Below are 22281 nucleotides of genomic sequence, written 5' to 3'. Positions count from 1 at the left end.
AGTAATGAATATCAATGGCATTTTGAGATATCTGCAATAACCCCGAAATCTATGTGATTTCTACTGGTGACAATAACGTGTACTGCTAATACTTCTGCAGTTTATGGCTACATTTGTTAACAGTGGAGGATGTCCAGGTTCTTGGCATCTTGAACAAAGAACAAAACGCACAAAGCAAGGAAGGGACAAAGGGATTTATTGAAAACGAAACTACACTCCACAGCATAGGAGCTCAAAAGACCCTGTTACAGAATTCTGGGGAGTTTAAATACCCCCTAGAGGATGCCATTGGTTACTTGGGGTACGCCCTATGTAAATGGAAAGGATGAAGTGAAGTTACAAAGTCATTTACTTGGCCTACGCCCTGTGGAGAGGATATTTCCTGTCATAGCTTTAGTGTGAATCGGCTTTATGTTCCCTGCCTCCAGACCCTATTTTCCTGCTTCACATTCATGATGGAGGGAAATGCTGTATTTCAGCTACCAGACAGAGAAAAGATAAAACTTTTTTTCCATCCAAATTCGGACAACTGACTTCTTCTACCCATGATGAACCCCAGGTTAAAAATCCCTGCCATGGATACTGTTTGAATGGTTTACCATGAGCATGTATTTTTTTCCCCAGACAACAGAATTTGTCATAGTACACACAAACTTAAACAGAAAGAGCGTTGCTATTTTCAGTGAGAAATATTCCTAGAACTTAAGACGTTTCACTGTTCAGATCAAATGGATATAGGCCGCTAAAGCTTCCTTGAAGGCAAATTGTGTGGATTTTTTGTTTTCTACATCAGGGAAGAAAGAAGTTTATTAGCTGAATTTTCACAAACATTTGTGTGTGTGTGGTGGAAGGGACAGAGAAAGATGTAGGGCACAGCCACTCCCTTCACATCACGGTGGGAAGCACAGGGAAATGGTAAGCTGAACTCAGATGCAGACTGTGAATTGCTAAATCACAGTTACACCAATATTTCAAAAATAATGATATATATTCAATCACATTACCCTAAAATAGTAATAAATTGCTTTTATAAGAACAATATTTTGTTCCATCAACAACCTGAAATTCAGCTTCTCTTTTGAACTTACGTAATTTCTTGCAATACACATGAGATTATTAGTGTGTATATACATATAATTTACAAGTAACTTTTATATGTATGGGATATAATAAAAATAAATATTTGGTCTTTGTCCCTGGTTCCTGGCATATAGTTCCTGAAAGCCTTGAAATCTCAACTGGTGTCTTTTTTATGCTAATGAGATAGCTTGTGGCTGGAGGCCGCTAGTAGCTTCAGAATGGGGGCTGGTCACCAGAAACATCAAGGCATGATCAGAGGGAACATTCAGCCATAACTGCAACCTCTGGAGAGGGGAGAGGGGCTGAAGATGAGTGAATCACCCATGGCCAATTATTTTATCAATCATGCCTCCCTAAGGAAACCTCAAAAACCCTAACAATGGAGTTTGGAGATCCCTGGATTAACATATCAAAATGTTGGGAGGGTGGTGTGCCTGGAGGGCATGGATGCTTAATGCACCACCCCTATACCTTGCCATACACATCTCTTCCATTTGGCTGTTCCTGAGTTGTAGTCTTTATAAGCTGGTAATAGTAAGTAAACGTTTCCTGAGTTTTATAAGCTATTCTAGCAAATTATTAAACCAGGGGGTGGGATGGGGCCGTCATGGGAACCCCTAATTTGTAGCCAAGTCAGACAGAAGTGTGGGTAACATGGAGACCGAATACTTACAACTGACGTCTGAAGTGAGGGCGGTTTGGTGGGACTGAGCATGCTAACCCTGGGTAGTGTCGAATTGTAGGACACCAGTTCAATTTTTAATTGGAGAACTGGAGAATTGCTTGATGTGGAAAACCCCCACATTTGGTGTCAGAAGTGTTGTGAGTAAAAACAGCTCAGTGTATTATAGTGTATTCATTTACACAAGGTTAAAAATCAGTTTCACCCCAACCATGTCACCATGGGGAAGTCATGACCTCACTGAGCCTTTGTTTCCTCAAATGAAAAATGGAAATGCTACTCTCCCTTCACCTCAAAGGATTATGGTAAGGCTGAAATGAGAAACCTGTGTGGAGTGCCCAACACATAGTACTTCATCAAGGATAGTCCACTTCTCTAGTGATAGAGTGCAGCATGCTATACTGCACTTTGTCTTTCTACAAGGGTACCAAACTCCTTTTCAGTCTACAATCCAAGATAGACTGTGATAATATGTGTCAGAATAGATGAGATACCTGGTTTGGCGAAAGGGAGAACACAGTTAATGGTGCATGAAGAATGGCTAAATGGTCAGCAGTGACTCCAGGGCAAGCTACCAGTGATAAAGAATCCCAGCACCAGGTACCTAGCTCAGCTTTCTGCTGTTCCAGTTTAGTACTCTATCCAAAATGCTGGGGACCAGAAGGGTTCTGGATTTTGGAGTATTTCCATATACATAATGACATATTTTGGAGATGGGATCCAAGTCTAAACACGAAATCCATTTATGTTTCATATACACATTATATACATAAGTCTGAAGGTAATTTTATAATTACTTTTAATGATTTTGTGCTTGAAACAAAGTTTGTGTATGTTGAACCATTTTATTGCCCTTTGTAGGCAGGCTTGCATGGGAGAATCTGGGCCTGTGTGGAAAGGATATATAGTAGCTGAAGGGGGCTTACAGAATCTCTTTTCCCTTGGGGATGCTGAGTAAACAGTGTGTTATACACCTTCATTTTGACTGTGACATGTCACATGACATGAGGTATGGAACTTTCCTCACTTGTGGCATCATGTCAGCACTCAGAAAGTTTCCTCATTTTTGGATTAGGGATGCTCCACCTGTATTAAGCTGAAAACATGAAACAGCATGTTCACAAGCATGTCTTCAGATCTGGACTGATAATGACAGGCTTCTGCCAGTATCATCTCAGTGAAGCAAAGTGGATGGAAAACACTTGAGAAAAGTAACTTTAATTTTCTTATCTGAACTGTTATATACAAAGATGATCACTTTCAGAGTAAAATTAAGAATGACCAGAATAATTTTACAAAACTTTCCAAGAAACAACACAGTTAAATTTACAGAATATGCCTAAAATATAAGAATATTCAAGTGAAGAAATATTAAGCTAGTGCTCAGAATACCAGACTATGGAGTGGGGGGCGTTGCAGGGCAGAAGTTGCTTTTTGAGATCTTTCTTGCCTTAAGCCTGAATGCTTCATGTTCCCAAAGAATCCAATTATGGAAACAAAAATTCCCTCATATTCAGTTTCACTTTAAAATACAATAAACAGGTTACATTCTCAATTGTTATTAAGTTGCTTATACAAACTTAAAGTCAAGAGCATAACTTCAGGATCTGCACTTTTTATGTCAAGCGCTTTAACTAAGCAGTTTAGGGCCTCCTGGATTTTTCCACACTCTTTTAGTTCTTTTCCACGCTTTACAAGAGTCTCATAGTCATTCGTAGCCTCTGCTGCCTGGGGAGAACCAACCAACTGTTCACCAGACAAAGGCTCAGGGGCACCAAGAGAGGTCTCTTGAGCTAGAGCACTAGGCTTAGATGTCGTTAACCAGCTGGACTTGTTTTCTGAAGACAGTGTTTCTCCTGAAGGATCCTCTTCTGTATACTTGGAGGCTTCGCCACTGCTTTCCTCTGCCCCTTCTTCTGGATAATCTTCAGCACCCTTTGCTTCACTGCTGTCGTCAAGTCTTTCCTCCATGTCCTCCACGTGGTCTAAAACCATATTAATAAGAGACCTCCTAGAAGCCAGAGATCTTCTAGAGTTCATAGACTTATTTACACTACTGGGTATTTGAGATGAAAAGAACCTTCCCGGTGGACTGATGTCATTTTTGGGAGTTGAAGCGTCAAATTGTTTCACAGATGAGAATTGAAAGAGAGATGTGTTGAATGGATTTGTGCTTGAGGTATCTTTAAAAGAATCATCTTCATCTTCGCCATCTGAAACAATCCTTCTAGCTTTACTTCTGATTTTTGCTTTAACTACTACTTCTTCTGGTTCATCATCTTTCTCAGAAAACTCCCAACTGAGACATGTTTTGCTATGCACAAACCCTGCTCTGGAATTAGGTGCAGAGCCACACAAGCTCTTTTCTTTCTCAACATGTTCTAAAGACTGACCGGAAAAATTTTGTCTGTTGTCTGCTGAGTCTTCCAAGAAAAGATTGAAATCACATGCATACTGTGGTGAAGATGCTAAACGTTCCTCTTCCAACTTGGCCTCACTTGCTTGAGCATCCTGCAGTGCACTATGGGATGCTGAAAGGTCATCAGCTATTTCAATAATGGATACATTTGATTCTGCATTTTGACTTTCATTTGTTATGGAAATAATGGGCCAAGGATTGCAATGATGTAAAATCTCATCATCCTTTAGTTGATCTAAATTTGGCCCAAGATCAGCTTTGGTTGATTTGCTAAGTACATAATTAAAACTTTCCAGAGGATCCTCTTGCAGTGCCTCTTGCTTAGGCCCCTCTTGTAATGTCTCTTTTTGTACAGCTTCATTTTTAGTTGCAAAGCTTTTTTCCATTCCCAATGAAGAGTTAGTACAAAGTTCTTCTACACTTCCAAACCCCTTGGGTAAAGTAGCTATAGAGTCAGCACTACATGTACCTTCATATGGGTGCCTACCATCTTGCAAGGTGGTAACATTCACCTTTATACTGGAGAGATCTTGTTTCTCACCCTCTTCGGGCAGATCATCAATGACTACACTTGCCATTTTGGAACTGATATCTTCTTCCTGAGTATGACGAGTACTTATAAGAGGTGAAGGCTGAGGCTGTGGTTTATTCAATTTAGGGCATTTCTTCTTTGTTGAAGAAGGAAATACAGGTTCTCTTAGCCAAGCCCCCTCATTTCTATTTCTTTGTTGTTCCATCAGGAGCTCTTTATTTTGAGACTCAAATTCAACAAGGAATTGCGCTTTCTGAACCCTTTGTTGAATATAGTGAGATTCTTCTACCACATCAAGTTCTTCTTTAATAGATAGATCACATGTGTACATCAAATCATGGTCTGAGATTCCGGCTATCCCCAAAGACTGCAGATAGGCAATGTGTTCATCTAGTTTTGTATCAGATTTCCTCTGAGCAGCATGCAAAGACTGAAGCTGCAGCTGGGTTACAGAGTTCTGAAGATCCTCGATTGTAAAGAGCTCTCTTAATTCTTGTTTACTAAAATATCGGAAAGGGTTCTTTTTTTCACCAGTAGTTTGTCTTATTAATGAGTCCTTGAAAACCTGTCTTCTGTATATTTTTTCCTCTACAGTCCCACAAGTGATTAGCCTATAAACCACAACATTCTGTTTTTGTCCAATTCGGTAAACTCTATCCACAGCTTGAGCATCAGTTGCAGGATTCCAGCTAGGGTCAAAAATGACCACTCTAGTTGCTGCAGTTAATGTTAAACCGACACCACCTACTTGAGTGGTAAGCAGAAAAACAGAGTAATCTTTATTTTGCTGGAATAAGTTAATTCTTTTTTCTCGTTCCAAAAGATGAGTAATCGTCCCATCGATTCGCAATGTCTTAAAGTGCCTATTCTTTAAGAGGCGTTCAATGATGTTTAGAATTTGCCTCGATTGAGAAAACACCAGAGTTTGATGTCCCTCATCTCGCAGCCTCTTAAGTAAGTCCATTAGGAATATCATTTTTCCAGATTCTTCCATCAATGTGTTATCAGTTATTTGATCAATATGGTCCACATCTGGGGAATCTTCCCCCTCATTTCCATCTTGAGCAGAGAATGTCCCAAGATTTAGCAAACAGCAAGCCCGTGCAGACAGCAGCCTAGGATGATCACACAGCTTCTTTAAGACACCTAGCTCAGCCAGAGGTGAGCGCGTCTCCATTAGCAACTCCTTGATATGATCTAAAGACACAAATTTCCTGTATATTTCTTCTTGTAAAGGCACAAGTCGTATCCAAATAATTAAATCATTTTTCCTGGAAAGGGAAGGCATTTCACAAATGGCATCAACATCTGGATTCTTTTCATTAAGTCTGACCTCTGGGTTGCTTGACTTTTTCTTCTGTACGTCTTCTTTAGTCCTCCTGAGAAAATAGGGTTTTATGATTGCCATTAAGTTTTCAGATATTTTAAATCCCAAGGCTTTTTCTCCTGGGGTAGCATCTTTCTCTCTGGCTCTAGTAATAGGATTTTCATACTCCATTTTAAAAGTTTTTAATGTTCCCAGCAGGGACCCTTGACAAGCAAAATCAAATAGGGACCATAGTTCTTGTAAATTATTCTGGATTGGGGTTCCTGTGAGGAGGAGGCGATTACTTGCAGGAATAGCACGAGCACATATTGCTGACTTAGTAGATGACGTTTTTATTTTATGTGCTTCATCAAGGATGACATAGTCCCACACAAACTCTTGGCCCCTAAAGCTTGAAAGTTGCTGCCAGTTATTGATTAACATTTGATATGTAGTGATAATGACACCATTCCTTTGCTGAATCCGATTGAGGTTTCTGGTCCGTTCATCCTTGCTAGGACCATGAAAGGTTTTGACTCTCATTCCTGGAGTCCACTTGATGAATTCTTTTACCCATGTGTTAATAAGATTGGTTGGCATGATCAGCAGCACATGATTCACAAGTGAAGCATCAAACATACCAGAAAGGAAAGCAATGATTTGAACAGTCTTCCCTAATCCCATATCATCAGCCAATATACCACCTTTTCTTCCATCCCTATACAGCCTATAGAGGAAAGCTATGCCTTCCTTCTGGTGCTCAAAGAGTTGGTCGTGCAGTTCTCGATAAAGCAGCAGGCCAGAGTTGCACACATCTGTAAATTCATCATCTCCCTGTTCTGCCAACTCCTCCAAGGCTTCCTGTATTTTTTGGATTCTGCTCAGCACCTTTTCATTGGGAAAAATGTCCTTTGCCAAATTGAAAAGTTTAAATGCTTCTTCCAGATCTCCATTCTTAGTTGCTTCTTTGGCCTCTTTCACATATCTATAAAAAAGGTAAAAAAAAAAAAAAAAAAGAAGAAGAAGAAGAAGAGAAAGGAAACATTGAACATTCAGTCTAAGAATGCTTTAGAGTTCATTTTAGAATCCAAACTGCAGCTGGACTTTTAATATCCTCAATTCAGGATGGGAAAGATTAGCACAGAAGATGCCAATGAAAGCTGGCATCACTTGAGACACAAACAAATATCCACCAGATGCTGCCAGCAACACCTTCAGGCACTAGTTGTGGAAAATGAATGTGCAAAGATTATTGGTTCCACAGTTTTTTTTTTTTAAGTTGGCACCCATAAGAAGTGTGAAGTGATATTTTTTGTAAAACAAACCTCTATGTGTAGGGGCATGGAAACATGGGAACTTCTCTGGCCTTATTTTACTGGAGCTCCGTGATGCATTTGACACTATTGATCACTCCCTTCCCCTCTTAAAATTCCCTCCTTTCAGATTCCTATAGATTCCTTCTGGTTTTCCTCCTCTTCACTGACCATTTCTTCTGTGTTCTTCCTCCCAGAGGACTCAGTCCTAGGACCTCTTCTCACTCTTTTTAGTCTCTCCTCAAGTTTTCCCAGAGCTTCCACTCCCACCTATGTGCTCATGACTCCCAAATCACTCTCTCCAACCCAGAGCTGTCCCTCAAGCTCTACTCTAGACCCATATTCCAGCTGCCTTCTGGACATCTCCACTTGAAATCAAATTCAATTCATCCCAAACTAAACTCATTATTTGCCCTCTAAAAACGTGCTTCTCCATTTGTGTGCTAGTAAATAACACTACCATCTATTTAGCCATCCAAACTTCAAATCTGAAGAGAATCCTTGACCCCAACCTAAAGAGGAGTCATCCTTGTCCTTTCCTTTCTTTTTATGCCCCACCCCCAGGCCAGGCAGTCCCAAGTCCTACTAACTTTATTTCCCAAGTTATAACCACCTTCTTTCCATCTCTACTACCATTACTGTGGCCCAAGTCACCATCATCTCTGGCCTGGATAATTGCAGCTTCCTACTCACTGCTCTCCCTACATAAACTCTTGCCCCTCCAATACACTCTCTATATAGCAGCCAGCAATACTGTCTTAAAGCGTAAAATAAGTCATGTCACTCCTCTGCTTAAAGTTCTTCAGTGGTTTATGGTCAATTACTTTCAGTAAGGGCGCCAAAATAATTCACTGGGGAAAGAACTCTTTTCAACTGGACATCCATGTGCAAAAGAATGAAATTGGACCCCTACTCATACCGTATACAAAAATTAACTCAAAATGGATCAAAGACCTAAGTCTAAGGGCTAAACCTACAAAATTTAGGAAAAAATATAGGTGTAAAAATCTTCATGACTTGGATTTGGCAGTATCTTAAATATGATGCCAAACACACAAGCAACCAGAGGGGGAAAAAATATATACAGGACTGGGTGCGGTGGCTCATGACTGTGATCCCAGCACTTTGGGGAGGCCAAGGCAGGAGGATTGCTTGGGGTCAGGAGTTTAAGACTAGCTTGAACAACATAGCGAAAACTCTCTTAAAAAATAAATAAAAGGAAAAAAAGATATACAGATGGGCAATAAGCACATGAAAAGACTCTCAACATCATTGGTTGTCAGGGAAAGGCAAACCAAAACCACAAGGAGATACCACTTCCCATTAGGATGGCTATAACCAACAAGTAGGAAAATACAAGTGTTGGCAAGGTGTGAAAAACTCCCACTATTGGTGGGAATTATTAATTATTCAGAGCTGCTTTGGAAAGCAGTCTTGATCTATGTTCTAGAGCTTGAAGGAAAAAATAACAGTTTTAAATTATTAGACTGTTTCCAAGTTCCTGAACTGGTAACCTACCCAGTATCCTGAAACCCCTATGAAACCTGGGGTTCTGTGTAACTCTAGCCAGGCGTCTTCCCCAGAGACTAAAGTGCTGCCCCTGATCCCTAGCTCTGGGCCAGAGTCCCCACTAATCACACACACCAGCCTTTTAAATGGCAACTGTGTGCCTAGACTTCTTAGCACCAGCCTAAAATACTTATTGCTGTGCTCTACCCACCCTCTGGAACCCCCATTTGTCAACCTCTGCCTGAACCACAACCAGAGTTTACAGTATTCCTTGGACATCACTGCTTTCTGGCTGGGTTAAACCGCTGCTGTGAGCCAAGCTGCCTTCCCCAGTCCCTGGTCCACCCTAGTTAGCAGGTCTGTCTAACAACTGCATCTCAGCTATTCCTTTCCCCTCAGTCTATTCCACCAATCAAGTTGGACCTAGGATGGTATTCTTTCCCTACAATGGAATCAGGGGGGAAAAATAAATGCTTTTTATAGCACTGCCCTGGATATCTGATTATTTGCAAGACTAGAATGCTTTTTACAATGCAGTTTGATTTAGCCACTTAGCTTCTAATCACTTCCATTTTTCAGTGCTTGGAGGGAAAACATGTCCTTTTTATTGCTAATGTAATGATTTATCCATCTATAGCACACAGGATCCCTAATGATCTGGATAACTTAGCTAACACTTCATGGGCTCAAATATTTTTCCAGAATTGCTCCCCTGTTTTTCTTGAACATAGGCAGGGAGAAGCTAGGCCTGCTTGGGAGCCAGGAGGACACGGAGGAGTAACCAGTTCAGGACAAAGAACCATACCCCTCAAGCAAGAGAACAAGGAGAAGAATAGTGCTAGAGTATGGGGGGAAATGTCAGTTTTTAATTCCATAGGAAGGGACAATAAAAACAAAAATTTGTGTGTTTAAATGGCTTTACCTGAAATTATATGACTAGAGCATGATTCTCTTTAAGGATTGTTTAAAAGGACATCTAATCACCTCCCAGGAGGTCTCTCCCCCAACACATGAGGATTACAATCTGGATTACAATTCAAGATGAGATTATGGGTGGGGTCACGGCCAAACCCTATCAGTGGCACATGCCTGTAGTCAGTCCAGCTATTCAGGAGGCTGAGGCAAGAGGTTTGCTTCAGCATGGGACGTCTAGGCTGCAGTAAGCCATGATCGCACCACTGCACCCCAGCCTGGGTGACAGAGCAAGACCCATTTAAAATATATATATATATATATAATATACAAACAACTCCTGGAGGAAGGGGATACAACAATTAAACTTGGGCTACAAAGTCCTGTTACCTGGAAAGCTACCCTTTCACTGGCAAAACTGCCTAGCTGCTAACTCCCTGGGTCATAACCCCACCTAAAGGTCTTCTCCATAAGAAGCCCTGCCCAAGTGGCCATTTAAAATCATCTCTGTGGCTGGGCATGGTGGCTTATGCCTGTAATCCCAGCACTTTGGGAGGCTGAGGCAGGTGGATCACCTGAAGTCAGGAATTCGGGACCAGCCAGGCCAACATGGTGAAACCCCGTCTCTAAAAAAATACAAAAAAATTAGCTGGGCGTGGTGGTGGGTGCCTGTAATCCCAGCTACTCGGGAGGCTGAGACATGAGAATCACATGAACCCGGGAGGCGGAGGTTGCAGTGAGCCAAGATCGCACCACTGTACTCCAACCTGTGCACCACGGTGAGACCCCATCTCAAAAAATAAATAAATGAAAAATAAAATCATCTCTGCCCCAAAGCTATTTGCTCAGATGCAAACATCTTCCTTGACCATAGCCAATTAACCTCTCAACATGTAATCCACCTCCCTTTGGAACTGGCTGATACCTTGAGAAACCTTTCTTCTCCACAGAGTCTGCTGGTTCAGATGCTGAAAGTTTTTCTATCTGGAGAAACCAATAAGCCATACTATTATACCTATGCCCCAAAGAGCTAAGCTAAGCTAAACACACAATGTTTGCAAATGAGCAGCTGAAAAGGCACACAAGCTTAAGTCGCAGAAGACACACACTTGATTTTCCTTGTTGTGGAGGGCCCTTTGGAACATTCCCTACAAAGTTATTTTAGAATGTGAAGAGATGGCTGGGAGCGGTGGCTTGAGCCTCTAATCCCAATACTTTGGGAGGCCGAGGCAGGCAGATTGCTTGAGCCCAGGAGTTTGAGACTAGCGTGGGCAACATAGTGAAGCCCTGGTCTCTACAAAAAATAGAAAAAAATTAGACAGGTTTGGTGGCATGTGCCCATAGACCCAGCTACTGGGAGGCTAGGGTTGCAGTGAGCTATGATCGTGTTACCACTGCACTCCAGCCTGGGCTACAGAGCCAGACCCTGTCTCAAAAAAAAAAAAAGAAAAAGAAAAGAATGTGAAGAGACAGAGAACTGAATGCAAAGACCCTAACTCAATAAAACTTTGTTTTCTTCACATGCAAAACAATCAGAAAGGCTTTTTGTTTCGTAATCTGGCCACCAGTCACTAGGCCCATATAGGGTTGGAGGAACCTAGACCTGCTAATCTCGGTGCATGTGAGTGGGGTTATCGCTGTCCTCTCAACAAGAACCCAGTTTTGAGAGACAGGACTAGCTGGATTTCCTAGGCTGACTAAGAATTCCTAAGCCTAGCTGGGGAAGGTGACCGCACCTACCTTTAAACTTGGGGCTTATAAGTCAGCTCACACCTGACCAATCAGGTAGTAAAGAGGGCTCACTAAAATACAAATTAGGCTAAAAGCAGGAGGTAAAGAAATAGTCAAATCATTTATCACCTGAGAGCACAGGGGGAGGGACAATGATCGGGATATAAACAGGCATTCCAGCCGGGAGGGGCAACCTCCTTTGGGTCCCCTCCCATTGTATGGGAGCTCCGTTTTCACTCTATTAAATCTTGCAACTGCACACTCTTCTGGTCTGTGTTTGTTACGGCTCCAGCCGAGCTTTCGCTCACCGTCTACCGCTGCGTTTCTGATACAGCAAGGCGCCCATTGCCGCTCCGGATCAGGCTAAAGGCTTGCCATTGTTCCTGCATGACTAAGTGCCCGGGTTTGTCCTAATCGAGCTGAACACTAGTCACTGGGTTCCACGGTTCTCTTCCATGACCCACAGCTTCTAATAGAGCTATAACACTCACCACATGGCCCAAGGTTCCGTTCCTTGGAATCCGTGAAGCCAAGAACCCCAAGGTCAGAGAACAAAAGGCTTGCCACCATCTTGGGAGCTCTAAGAACAAAGACCTGCCCGTTAACAGTTTCCCTATACTGATCCAGCTCCTGGAGTATCAGCTCCCTGACATGTCTTTATGTCCAGTCCCCTTGTCAAGATGCATGTAGACACATTAGACACAACAGATGTCTTTTGATTCTCCATCAAAATCAATAAAACGTAAAACATTTGGATAACATAAAAATTGCAGGTGACCTGAATGCCAGTATTGAAAACGGCCCATTTAAAGCCCAAGTCATGGCAGAGTAGGCTAGGAAGATTCCTTCCTTTTGGCCTCACTTTCAGGGATGGTCATTTTAATCAATGTGGGGATCATTTTAAAATCACATATAAACACAAACAATATTATTAAATAGTAGTGATTTCTGAGATAAATTAGGGGAGAATATGGTTCACATTTCAGTCAAACAATGTTTAATAATTAGCTTTTCCCTGCTTAGCACCATTTATAAGACAGGCATTTAAGAGTCAAACAAACAAACAAACAATGTTGCTTTACCCCTAATAACCAAAAACTGGAAACAACCCCAGCACTTTGGGAGATTGAGGCGGTTGGATCACCTGAGGTCAGGAGTTTGAGACCAGCCTGGCCAACATGGTGAAACCCATCTCTACTAAAAATACAAAAATTAGCCAGGTGTGGTGGCAGGCACCTGTAATCCCATCTACTCCGGAGACAAAGGCAGGAGAATTATGTGAACCCGGAAGGCGGAAGTTGCAGTGAGCCAAGATTGTGCCACTGCACTCCAGCCTGGGTGACAGAGTGAGACTCCATCTCAAAAAAAAAAAAAAAAGTTTAGGCCGGGCGCAGTGGCTCATGCCTATAATCCTAGCACTTTGGGAGGCCGAGGTGGGCAGATCACTTGAGGTCAGGAGTTCGAGATCAGCCTGGCCATCATGGTGGAACCTCATCTCTACTAAAAATACAAAAATTAGCCAAGTGTGGTGACGGGTCCCTGTAATCCTAGCTACTCGGGAGGCTGAGGCAGGAAAATTGCTTGAACTCGGGAGGCGGAGGTTGCAGTGAGCCAAGATTGAGCCACTGCACTCCAGCCTGGATGAAAAAGCAAGACTCTGACTCAAAACAAACAAACAAACAACACCAATCTGTGGTATATTCATACAAAGGACTCAATAACAGAAAAGAACAAACTACTACATGTATGAATTTATACATGTATGAATCTCAAATACATGCTGAGGAAAAGCCAGGCATAAAAGAGTAGAAACTGTGTGATTTCACTTATATCAAGTTCTAAAATAGGCAAAACTAACATATGGTGGAAAACATCAAGACAGTGGTTGCCTCTGGAGGTGGAAATTGCCTGGGAAAGGGCGTGAGGGAACTTTCTGGGGTGATAATAGTATTCTATATCCTGATAGGAGTTTGGGTTACACAGGTGTATGCATTTGTCAAAATTCACCAAATGTACACTTAAGATTTATATATTACTTTGTATGAAAATTTTACTTTAAAAGAAAAAAACTAAACAAATATTGAAATCCACTTAATAGTTTATATGCTGAAGTGTTTAGGGGTAAGTATCCTGATGTCTGCAATTTACTTTGAAATGTATCCTAAAAAAAGAAGATGGACTGATGGAATAGATATGTTGTAAGAATAGGTATGTGATAAAGCAAGTATAGTAAAACATTAATAACAGAATCTAGGTGGTGGGTGAAAAAGACTAAAAAGACTGCTTTGCCAATAGACTGCTGCCTCTCAATTTGAAGGCATACAAAAGCAAGATTCATAACACGCTGCGATTTGGCTTCTTACCTAGCACTCTAATGTAACTGTTCTCACCAAGGACACCAACCTCCATATTGCCAAACTCCATGGACAGTTCTTAGTCTTTATCTTTCTTGACCTTTCTGCTGTGCTTAAAACCACTGATGACTACATCCCTCCTGAAGTTTTCCCTCCCCCTTGGGTTCAGTGGCATACAACCCTCTCTCCTAGATTTCTTCTACCTCTCTAACCATTCAAGATGCTCAGTCTGCATCTTGAATTCCTCTCCATCCACATATCCCATATAAAATGGTGGCATTTCTGGGGATCTTTTTGTTGTCAATGTCCTTCTGATTCTATGTACATTTCCCAGAAGATTTTATCCATGGCAGTGTCCTGTACTAGGTTAAATAGTCCTCCAAAATTTCATGTCGACCTGGAGCCCGTGAATGTGACCAGGACATTGCAGATGTTATTGATTTAAGATGAGGTCATACTGGATTAGGGTAGGCCCTAACCCCATATGACTAGTGTACTTATGAGAGATAAACTGAGACACTGAGACATAGAGAGGAGAATGCCATATGAAGATGGAGGCAGAGAATGGAGTGATGCATCTATAAGCCAAAAAGCTCCTAGGATTGCCAGTACCATCATAAACTAGGAGAGAGGCTTGGAACAGATTATTTCTCAGACTCCAAAAAGAAACCAACCCTGCTGACACCTTGATTTTAGACTTCCAGTTTCCATAACTGTGACAGAATGTCTAGGTTTAAAAAAAAAAAAAATGTGGTAAAATACATATAACATAAAATTGACATTTTAACCATTTTAAGTGTACAGTGGCATTGATTACATTCACAATGTGTAATCATCACCACTATCTTTCTCATGATACCAAACAGAAACTCTGTACCTATTAAGTTATAACTCCCCATTTCTCCCACCCCTCAGTGACATCTAATCTACTTTTTGTCTCTGTGTATGTGCCTATTCTAGATATTTCGTATAGGTGGAATCATATAGTATTTGTCCTTTTGTGTTTGGCAGTGGTTAACCAGATAACCTTGGACTGGAAGATTAAGGAGCTGGAGGTACTAAAGGTCTATACCCATTGTAAAAGAAATTAACTGTCCCTGGAGAATTTTTAATTTTTAGTTAGACTTTATTCCAAAGGGTCAGTCAGGATGTTAGCCACCAAATACTCCCCAAAATAATAAAACTTCTTTCTGCTGAAGAACATTGGCTGGTAGGATACCCTCTAGATGCCAAAGCACATCTGCTATGCCAGAAAAAAGGATAATTTTGGTTTTGGCATAATTACTGTTATGCTATTTTTTTCCGGAGTGATTAGCCAGCAGGTTCAGCTGCTTCTGAGGGCATGTTGTTAGCATGTAGGAGGATGCTTTCTTCCTGTTTATTCTGGCAGAAGGGTATTTGCCCAGTTCAACCAAAAGCAGCACTAAAATATTCAGGTCTGATTACAAAGGAGGAGTTCAACAACCCTGCCTGCTTTTACTCACTTTGAAATCAGCCTTGCTCTTCCTGCCTGCTTGTATTCTCTTTATGACAGGGTATGAAGGACCTAAAAGAGCAAGAAGAACCTTGGGCCTCTTTTGAGCCATACAGTTTGGTCCAAATAGTTCTTTTCTGAGGAATCCAAAGGCAATAACCAGATAATAAATACTACAGAAAGCCTTACACTATTTTCAGTGATTGCTCTTATAGGTGAAATAAAGTACAGAGCTAACAGTGTCAAGCCCCAAACCAAAACTTGTGTAGTCTCCTATCCTAAGAGGCCCAGGCCACCATTAAATTGAATATTCATGTTTTATACATTTTGTTTATGCATATATTGTGAAATATACGTATCTTATATTTCACAATAAAAGTTTTAAAGAATGTTACTTGCCCACCCTAGTGGCCAGGGGATAAGATCATTACCAGAAGGTGGACATGAAAGCTTATTGAGGAAATTAAAAAAAAAAAAAAAAAAAGAAAGCTTATTGAGTAGAAAAAAAATTAAAAAAACACAAAAAGAACAAAATACAACAGCAACCATAATTCCCTACACCTAAGCAAGTGCCTGAAATATGGGCACTCCATGCTGTTCCAGGAAAGAACAGTGTAGAACTCTTGATTCTATTCAATTGACCTATATCTATACTTATACAAGTACCACACTATCTTGACTACTGTAGCTTTGTTGTAAGTTTTGATTTTAGGAACTATGAGTCCTCTAACTTTGTTCCTTTAAAAATTTTCTTTAAATAATAGAGATGGGGGCCAGGTGCGGTGGCTCACGCCTGTAATCCCAGCACTTTGGGAGGCCGAGGCGGGCAGATCACGAGGTCAGGAGATCCAGACCATCCTGACTACCACGGTGAAACCCTGTCTCTACTATAAATACAAAAAATTAGCCGGGCATGGTGGCGGGCGCCTGTAGTCCCAGCTACTTGGGAGGCTGAGGCAGGAGAATGGCGTGAACCCAGGAGGCGGAGCTTGCAGTGAGTTGAGATGGCACCACTGCACTCCAGCCTGGGCAACAGAGCGAGACTCCGTCTCAAAAAAAAAAAAAAAAAAAATTAATAATAGAGATGGGGTATCACCATGTTGCCCAGCCTGGTCTCAAACTCCTGGCCTCAAGTGATCCTCCTGTCTCAGTCACCTGAGTAGCTGAGATTACAGATGTGAGGCACCATGGCCGGCTAACTTTACTCTTTTTTAAGATTGTTTTGGCTATTCTGGGTCCCCTGCATTTCTATATGGCTTTTATAATACTTTGTCAATTTCTTTCTCTCTCTCTTTTTTTTTTTTTTTTTTTTTTAAACAGAGTCGCTGTGTCACCCAGGCTGGAGTGCAGTGGCACAGTCTCAGTTCACTGCAACCTCTGCCTCCCAGTTTCAAGGGATTCTCCTGCCTCAGCCTCCCGAGTAGCTGGGATTATAGGCGTGCACCACCCCCACCCGGCTAATTTCTATATTTTTACTAGAGACGGGGTTTCACTATGTTAGCCAGGCTGGTAGCTCATCAATTTCTGCAAAAAAGCCAGCTGGGATTTTCTTAGATGTAGCATTAGAATCTGTAGAACACTTTGGGAAGTACTGCCGTTTTAAAGATATTATGTCTTTCGGCCGGGCGCGGTGGCTCAAGCCTGTAATCCCAGCACTTTTGGGAGGCGAGGCGAATTGGATCACGAGGTCAGGAGATCGAGACCATCCTGGCTGCTGGTGAAACCTGTCTCTACTAAAAATACAAAAAACTAGCGAGGCTGAGGTGGCAGAGCCCTGTAGTCCCAGCTACTTTCGGGAAGCTGAGGCAGGAGAATAAGTGAACCGGGCCGGAGCTTGTAGTGAGCTGAGAGATCCATTTTCTACTCCAGCCTGGTGACAGAAATGAGACTCCGTCACAAAAAAAAAAAAAAAAAAGATATTATGTCTTTCAATCCATAAATGCAGGATATCTTTCTTTTATTTAGGCCTTCTTAAATTTCTTTCAACAATGTTTTACAGTTTTCAGTATCCAAGTGTTGCACCTCCTCATATAAATTTACTCCTAAGCATTTATTTTTGTTGCTATTATAAATGGAATTGTTTTGGCTGGGCACGGTGGCCCACGCCTGTGATCCCAGCACTTTAGGAGGCTGAGGTGGACGGATCACCTGAGGTCAGGAGTTCAAGACCTGCCTGGCCAACACAGTGAAACCCCGTCTCTACTAAAAATAAAAAAATTAGCTGGGCATGATGGTGAGCACCTGTAATCCCAGCTACTTGGGAGGCTGAGGCAGGAGAATCGCTTGAACCCAGGAGGCGGAGGTTACAGAGAGCAGAGATCGCACCACTGCACTCCAGCATGGGCAACAGAACGAGACCGTGTCCCAAAATTAAATAAATAAATAAGGCCAGGTGCGGTGGCTCATGCGTGTAATGCCAGCACTTTGTGAGGCCAAGGCAGGAGGATCACCTGAGGTCAGGAGTTTGAGACCAGCCTGGCCAACATGGTGAAACCCCATCTCTACTAAAAATACAAAAATTAGCAGGGCGTGGTGGCCTGCGCCTGAAATCCCAGCTACTCAGGAGGCGGAGGCAGGAGAATCGCTTGAACCTGGGAGACAGAGGTTGCAGTAAGCCGAGATTGAGCCACTGCACTCCAGCCTGGGCAACAGAGACTCTGCCTCAAAAAATATAAATAAATAGGCTAGGCATAATAGCTCACACCTGTAATCCCAGCACTTTGGGAGACCAAGGCGGGCGGATCACCTGAGGTCAGGAGTTCGAGACCAGCCTGACCAACATGAAGAAGCCCCATCTCTACTAAAACTACAAAAATTAGCCAGGCGTGGTGGTGGGCACCTGTAATCCCAGCTACTCAGGAGGCTGAGGCAGGAGAATCGCTTGAAACCAGGAGGCAAAGGTTGCAGTGAGCCAAGATCATGCCAGTGCACTCCAGCCTGGGCAACAGAGCAAGACTCTGTCTCAAAAAAATATATATATATATACACACACACACACACACACACACGTATATGTACATACATATGTATATATACTATATATATTTATATATACAATTATATATTATATATAATTATATAATATATAATTGTATATATAAATATATATTATATATATACACGATTAAATTTTGAATATTGATCTAGTGTCCTGTAACTTTCTGAATTTATCTATTAGCTCTAATAGTTTTTTGTGGATTCATTAGGGTTTTCTATATTAAAGGTCATGTCATCAAGATACTATAAAAAGAAAAGAAAAGAAAAAACTTACAGACCAACATCCCTTATGAATATTAATGTAAAAATCCTCAACAAAATATTAGCAAATCAGATTTGGCAGCATATTAAAAGGACCATGACCAAGTGAGATTTTATTCCTGGAATGCAAGCATGGTTCAACATACGAAAGTTGATCAATGTAATACATCACATTAACCAATGAAGGAAAAAAACATCTTGTGCTTTGGCACCCAGAGAGATCATACCAGGCAATGTTCTTCAGCATGAAAGAAGTTTCATTATCTCAAATGATGCAGAAAAAAGCATTTGACAAAATTTAATACCTTTTCATGATAAAAACACTCAAAAAACAAAACTACCTCAACCTAATGAAAGTCATACATGAAAAACACAATGAACATCATATTCAATGGTGAAAGACTGAAAGCTTTTCCTCTAAGATCAGGAACAAGAAAGAATCCCTGCTTTCACCAATTCTATTCAACACAGTACTGGAAGTTCTAACCAGAGCAATTAGGCAAGAAAAAGAAATAAAAGGGCCGGGTGCAGAGATTCATCCCTGTAATCCCACCACTTTGGGAGGCCAAGGTGGGAGGATCACTTGAGGCAAGGAATTCGAGACCAACCTGGACAACAAAGCAAGACCTCCATCTCTACAAAAAAATTAAAAAACCAGTCAGGCATGATGGCACGTGCCTGTGGTCATAGCTACTCAGGAGGATGAGGCAGGAAGATCACCTGAGCCCAGGAGTTTAAGGCTGCAGCAAGCCATGATCCCAGCACTGCACTCCAGCCTAGGCAACGGAGTGATATGCTGTCTCTAAAAAACAAAAACAAAAACAAAAACAAAAGAAAAGAAAGGAAAGAAAGAAAGAAAGAAAGAAAGAAAGAAAGAAAGAAAGAAAGAAAGAAAAGTCCTCCAAATTAGGAAGGAAGAAGTAAAATTATCTCTGTTCACAGGTGATATGATCTTAGATGTAGAAAACCCTAAAGATTTTTCACAACAAAACTGATAGAACTAATAAACTCAGCAAAGTAACAGGATACAAAGTCAACAACCAAGTATCGGTTGCAATTCTATATACTAACAATGAACAATCTGAAAAGGAAATTACAAAAACAATTCCATTTATAACAGCATCAAAAAGAATAAAACACTTAGGAATTAATTTAACCAAGGAGTAAAAGACTTGTACAATGAAAATTTAAAAACACCACTAAAATAAATTAAGACATAAGTAAATGGAAACACATTCCATGCTCATGGATTAGAATACAGTATTTTTAAGATACCATACTATCCACTGCAATCTACAGATTCAATGCAATCCCTGTCAAACTCCCAGTGATGTGCTTTGAAGAAATAGAAAACCCCTTCCTAAAATTCATGGCCAACCACAGTGGCTCAGTTGAGGTCAGGAGTTTGAGATCAGCCTGGCCAACATGGTGAAACCCCGTTTCTCCTAAAAATACAAAAATTAGCCAGGCGTGGTGGCGTATGTCTGTAATCCCAGCTACTCAGGGGCTGAGGCAGGAGAATTGCTTGAACCCGGGAGGCAAGGCTGCAGTAAGCCAAGATCGCATCACTGCACTCCAGCCTGGGAGGCGATATAGCAAGACTCCATCTCAAAAAAAAAGAAAAAAAAACCCTTCCTAAAATTCATATGAAATCTCAAGGGACCCTGAATAGCCGTGAAAACAATGTTGAGAAAGAACAAACCTAGAGGACTCACTTCCTGATTTCAAAACTAACTACAATACTACAATAATCAAAACACTATGGTACTGGCATAAGGACAGATATGTAGACTCATAGACTAGAACAAACAGCCCAGAAATAAAACCTTGCATATATAGTTGAATGATTTTTTCACAAGACCATTCAATGGGGAAAGGACAGTCTTTTCAATAAGTGGCACTGGGGAAACTGGATATTCACATGCAAAAGAATGAAGTTGGACCCTTACCTCACATCATATGCAAAAATTAACTCAAAATGGATCAAAGTCCTAAAACTATAAAATAATTAGATGAAAACAGGGCAAAAGCTTCACAACATTTGGCTGGGCGGATGGCTCACGCCTGTCATTCTGGTACTTTGAAAGGCTATGGCAGGAGGATCACTTGAAGCCAGAAGTTCAAGACCAGGCCGGGCATGGTAGCTCACACCTATAATCCCTGCACTTTGAGAGACCAAGCCAGGTGGATCACTTGAGGTTAGGAGTTTGAAACTAGCCTGGCCAACATGGTGAAACTCCGTCTCTACTAAAAATACAAAAATTATCCAGGCGTGGTGGCGCATGCCTATAATCCCAGCTACTCAGGAAGCTGAGGCAGGAGGTTTGCTTGAACCCAGGAGGTAGAGGTTGCAGTGAGCTGAGATTGCGCCACTCCAATCCAGCCTGGGAGACAGCAGAGCAAGACTCCATCTCAAAAAAAAAAAGAAAGAAAGAGAAAAAAAAAAGCTTCAAAATATTGGATTTGGCAATAATTTCTTGGACATGACACCAAAGGCACAAACAACTACAAAATAAACCAATTGAACCTCAGGAAAAAATTCAAAATTTGTACATCAAAAGACAATTATCAACAGAGTAAAAAGGCAACCCATAGAATGGGAGAAATATTCGTTAATTATATATCTGATTAATATCCAGAATATATAGAGAACTAAAACTCAACAACAAAGAAACTAAAAACTTAATTCAAAAATGGGCAAAGTACAAAATACAAAAAAATGGGAATAGACAATTCTCCAAAGATATACAAATGGCTAATAAGCACATGAAAAAATGCTTGACATCACTTAATTACTGCAGAAATGCAAATCAAAACTAGAAACGACTACCTCACAGCTATTAAGATGACTATTATCTTAAAAAACAAATTAGCCAGGCATGGCGGTGCATGCCTGTGGTCCCAGCTACTTGGGAGGCTGAAGTGGGAGGATGATTTGAGCCTGGGAGACAGAGGTTGCAGTGAGCAAAGATCACACTACTGCACTCCAGCTTGGGCAACAGAAACAGACCTTATTCCCCGCTCCCCTCTCCCCACCAAAAAAGCAGAAAATAAGTGTTAGGGAGGATGTGGATAAATTGTGAACCCATGTGCACTGTTGATGGAAATGTAAAACGGTATAGTCTCTGTGGAAAACAGTATGGCAGTTTGTATTAGTCTGTTATGCTGCTAATAAAGACATACCCGAGACCGGATAATTTATAAAGGAAAAAGGTTTAATTGACTCACAGTTCCACATGGCTGGGGAGACCTCACAATCATGGTGGAAGAGCAAGGGACGTCTTACATGGTGGCAGGCAAGAGAGCTTGTGCAGGGGAACTCCCATTTATAAAACCATCAGATCTCATGAGACGTATTCATTACCAGGAGAACAATATGGGAGAAACCACCTCCAAGATTCAATTATCTCCACCTGGCCCCACCCTTGACACATGGAGATTATTACAATTCAAGGTGAGATTTGGGTGGGGACACAGCCAAACCATATCACAGTTTCTCAAAAAATTAAAAATATAATTACCATATGATCCAGCAATTCCACTTTTGGGTATATATGCAAAAGAATTGAAAATGGGATCCTGAAGAGATATTTACATACCCATGTTCATACTAGCATTACTCATAATAGCCAAGAGATGGAAGCAATCCAGGTATCCACAGACAGATAAATGAATAAGCAAAATATGGTCTATACACACAATGAAGTGTCA

The 22281-nt window shown here is 41.2% G+C and overlaps 1 protein-coding gene across 1 annotated transcript in view; it reads right to left on the bottom strand.

Moving 5' to 3' along the window:
- Positions 1 to 175: 175 nt before the first annotated feature.
- ERCC6L (ERCC excision repair 6 like, spindle assembly checkpoint helicase) overlaps positions 176 to 22281 on the bottom strand; it is a 47319-nt gene continuing 25213 nt past the window's right edge. Inside the window, exon 2 of the mRNA XM_009197805.4 lies at positions 176 to 7004. Within this exon, the coding sequence (XP_009196069.2) occupies positions 3314 to 7004 (3691 nt within the window). The 3' untranslated portion in view covers positions 176 to 3313. The remainder of the gene's footprint in view (positions 7005 to 22281) is intronic.

This window comes from Papio anubis, chromosome X (assembly GCF_008728515.1).
Source record: "Papio anubis isolate 15944 chromosome X, Panubis1.0, whole genome shotgun sequence".
Taxonomy (NCBI): Eukaryota; Metazoa; Chordata; class Mammalia; order Primates; family Cercopithecidae; genus Papio; species Papio anubis.
The sequence above is the reverse complement of the archived record's forward strand: the minus strand, read 5'-3'. Positions and strand labels throughout refer to the sequence as shown.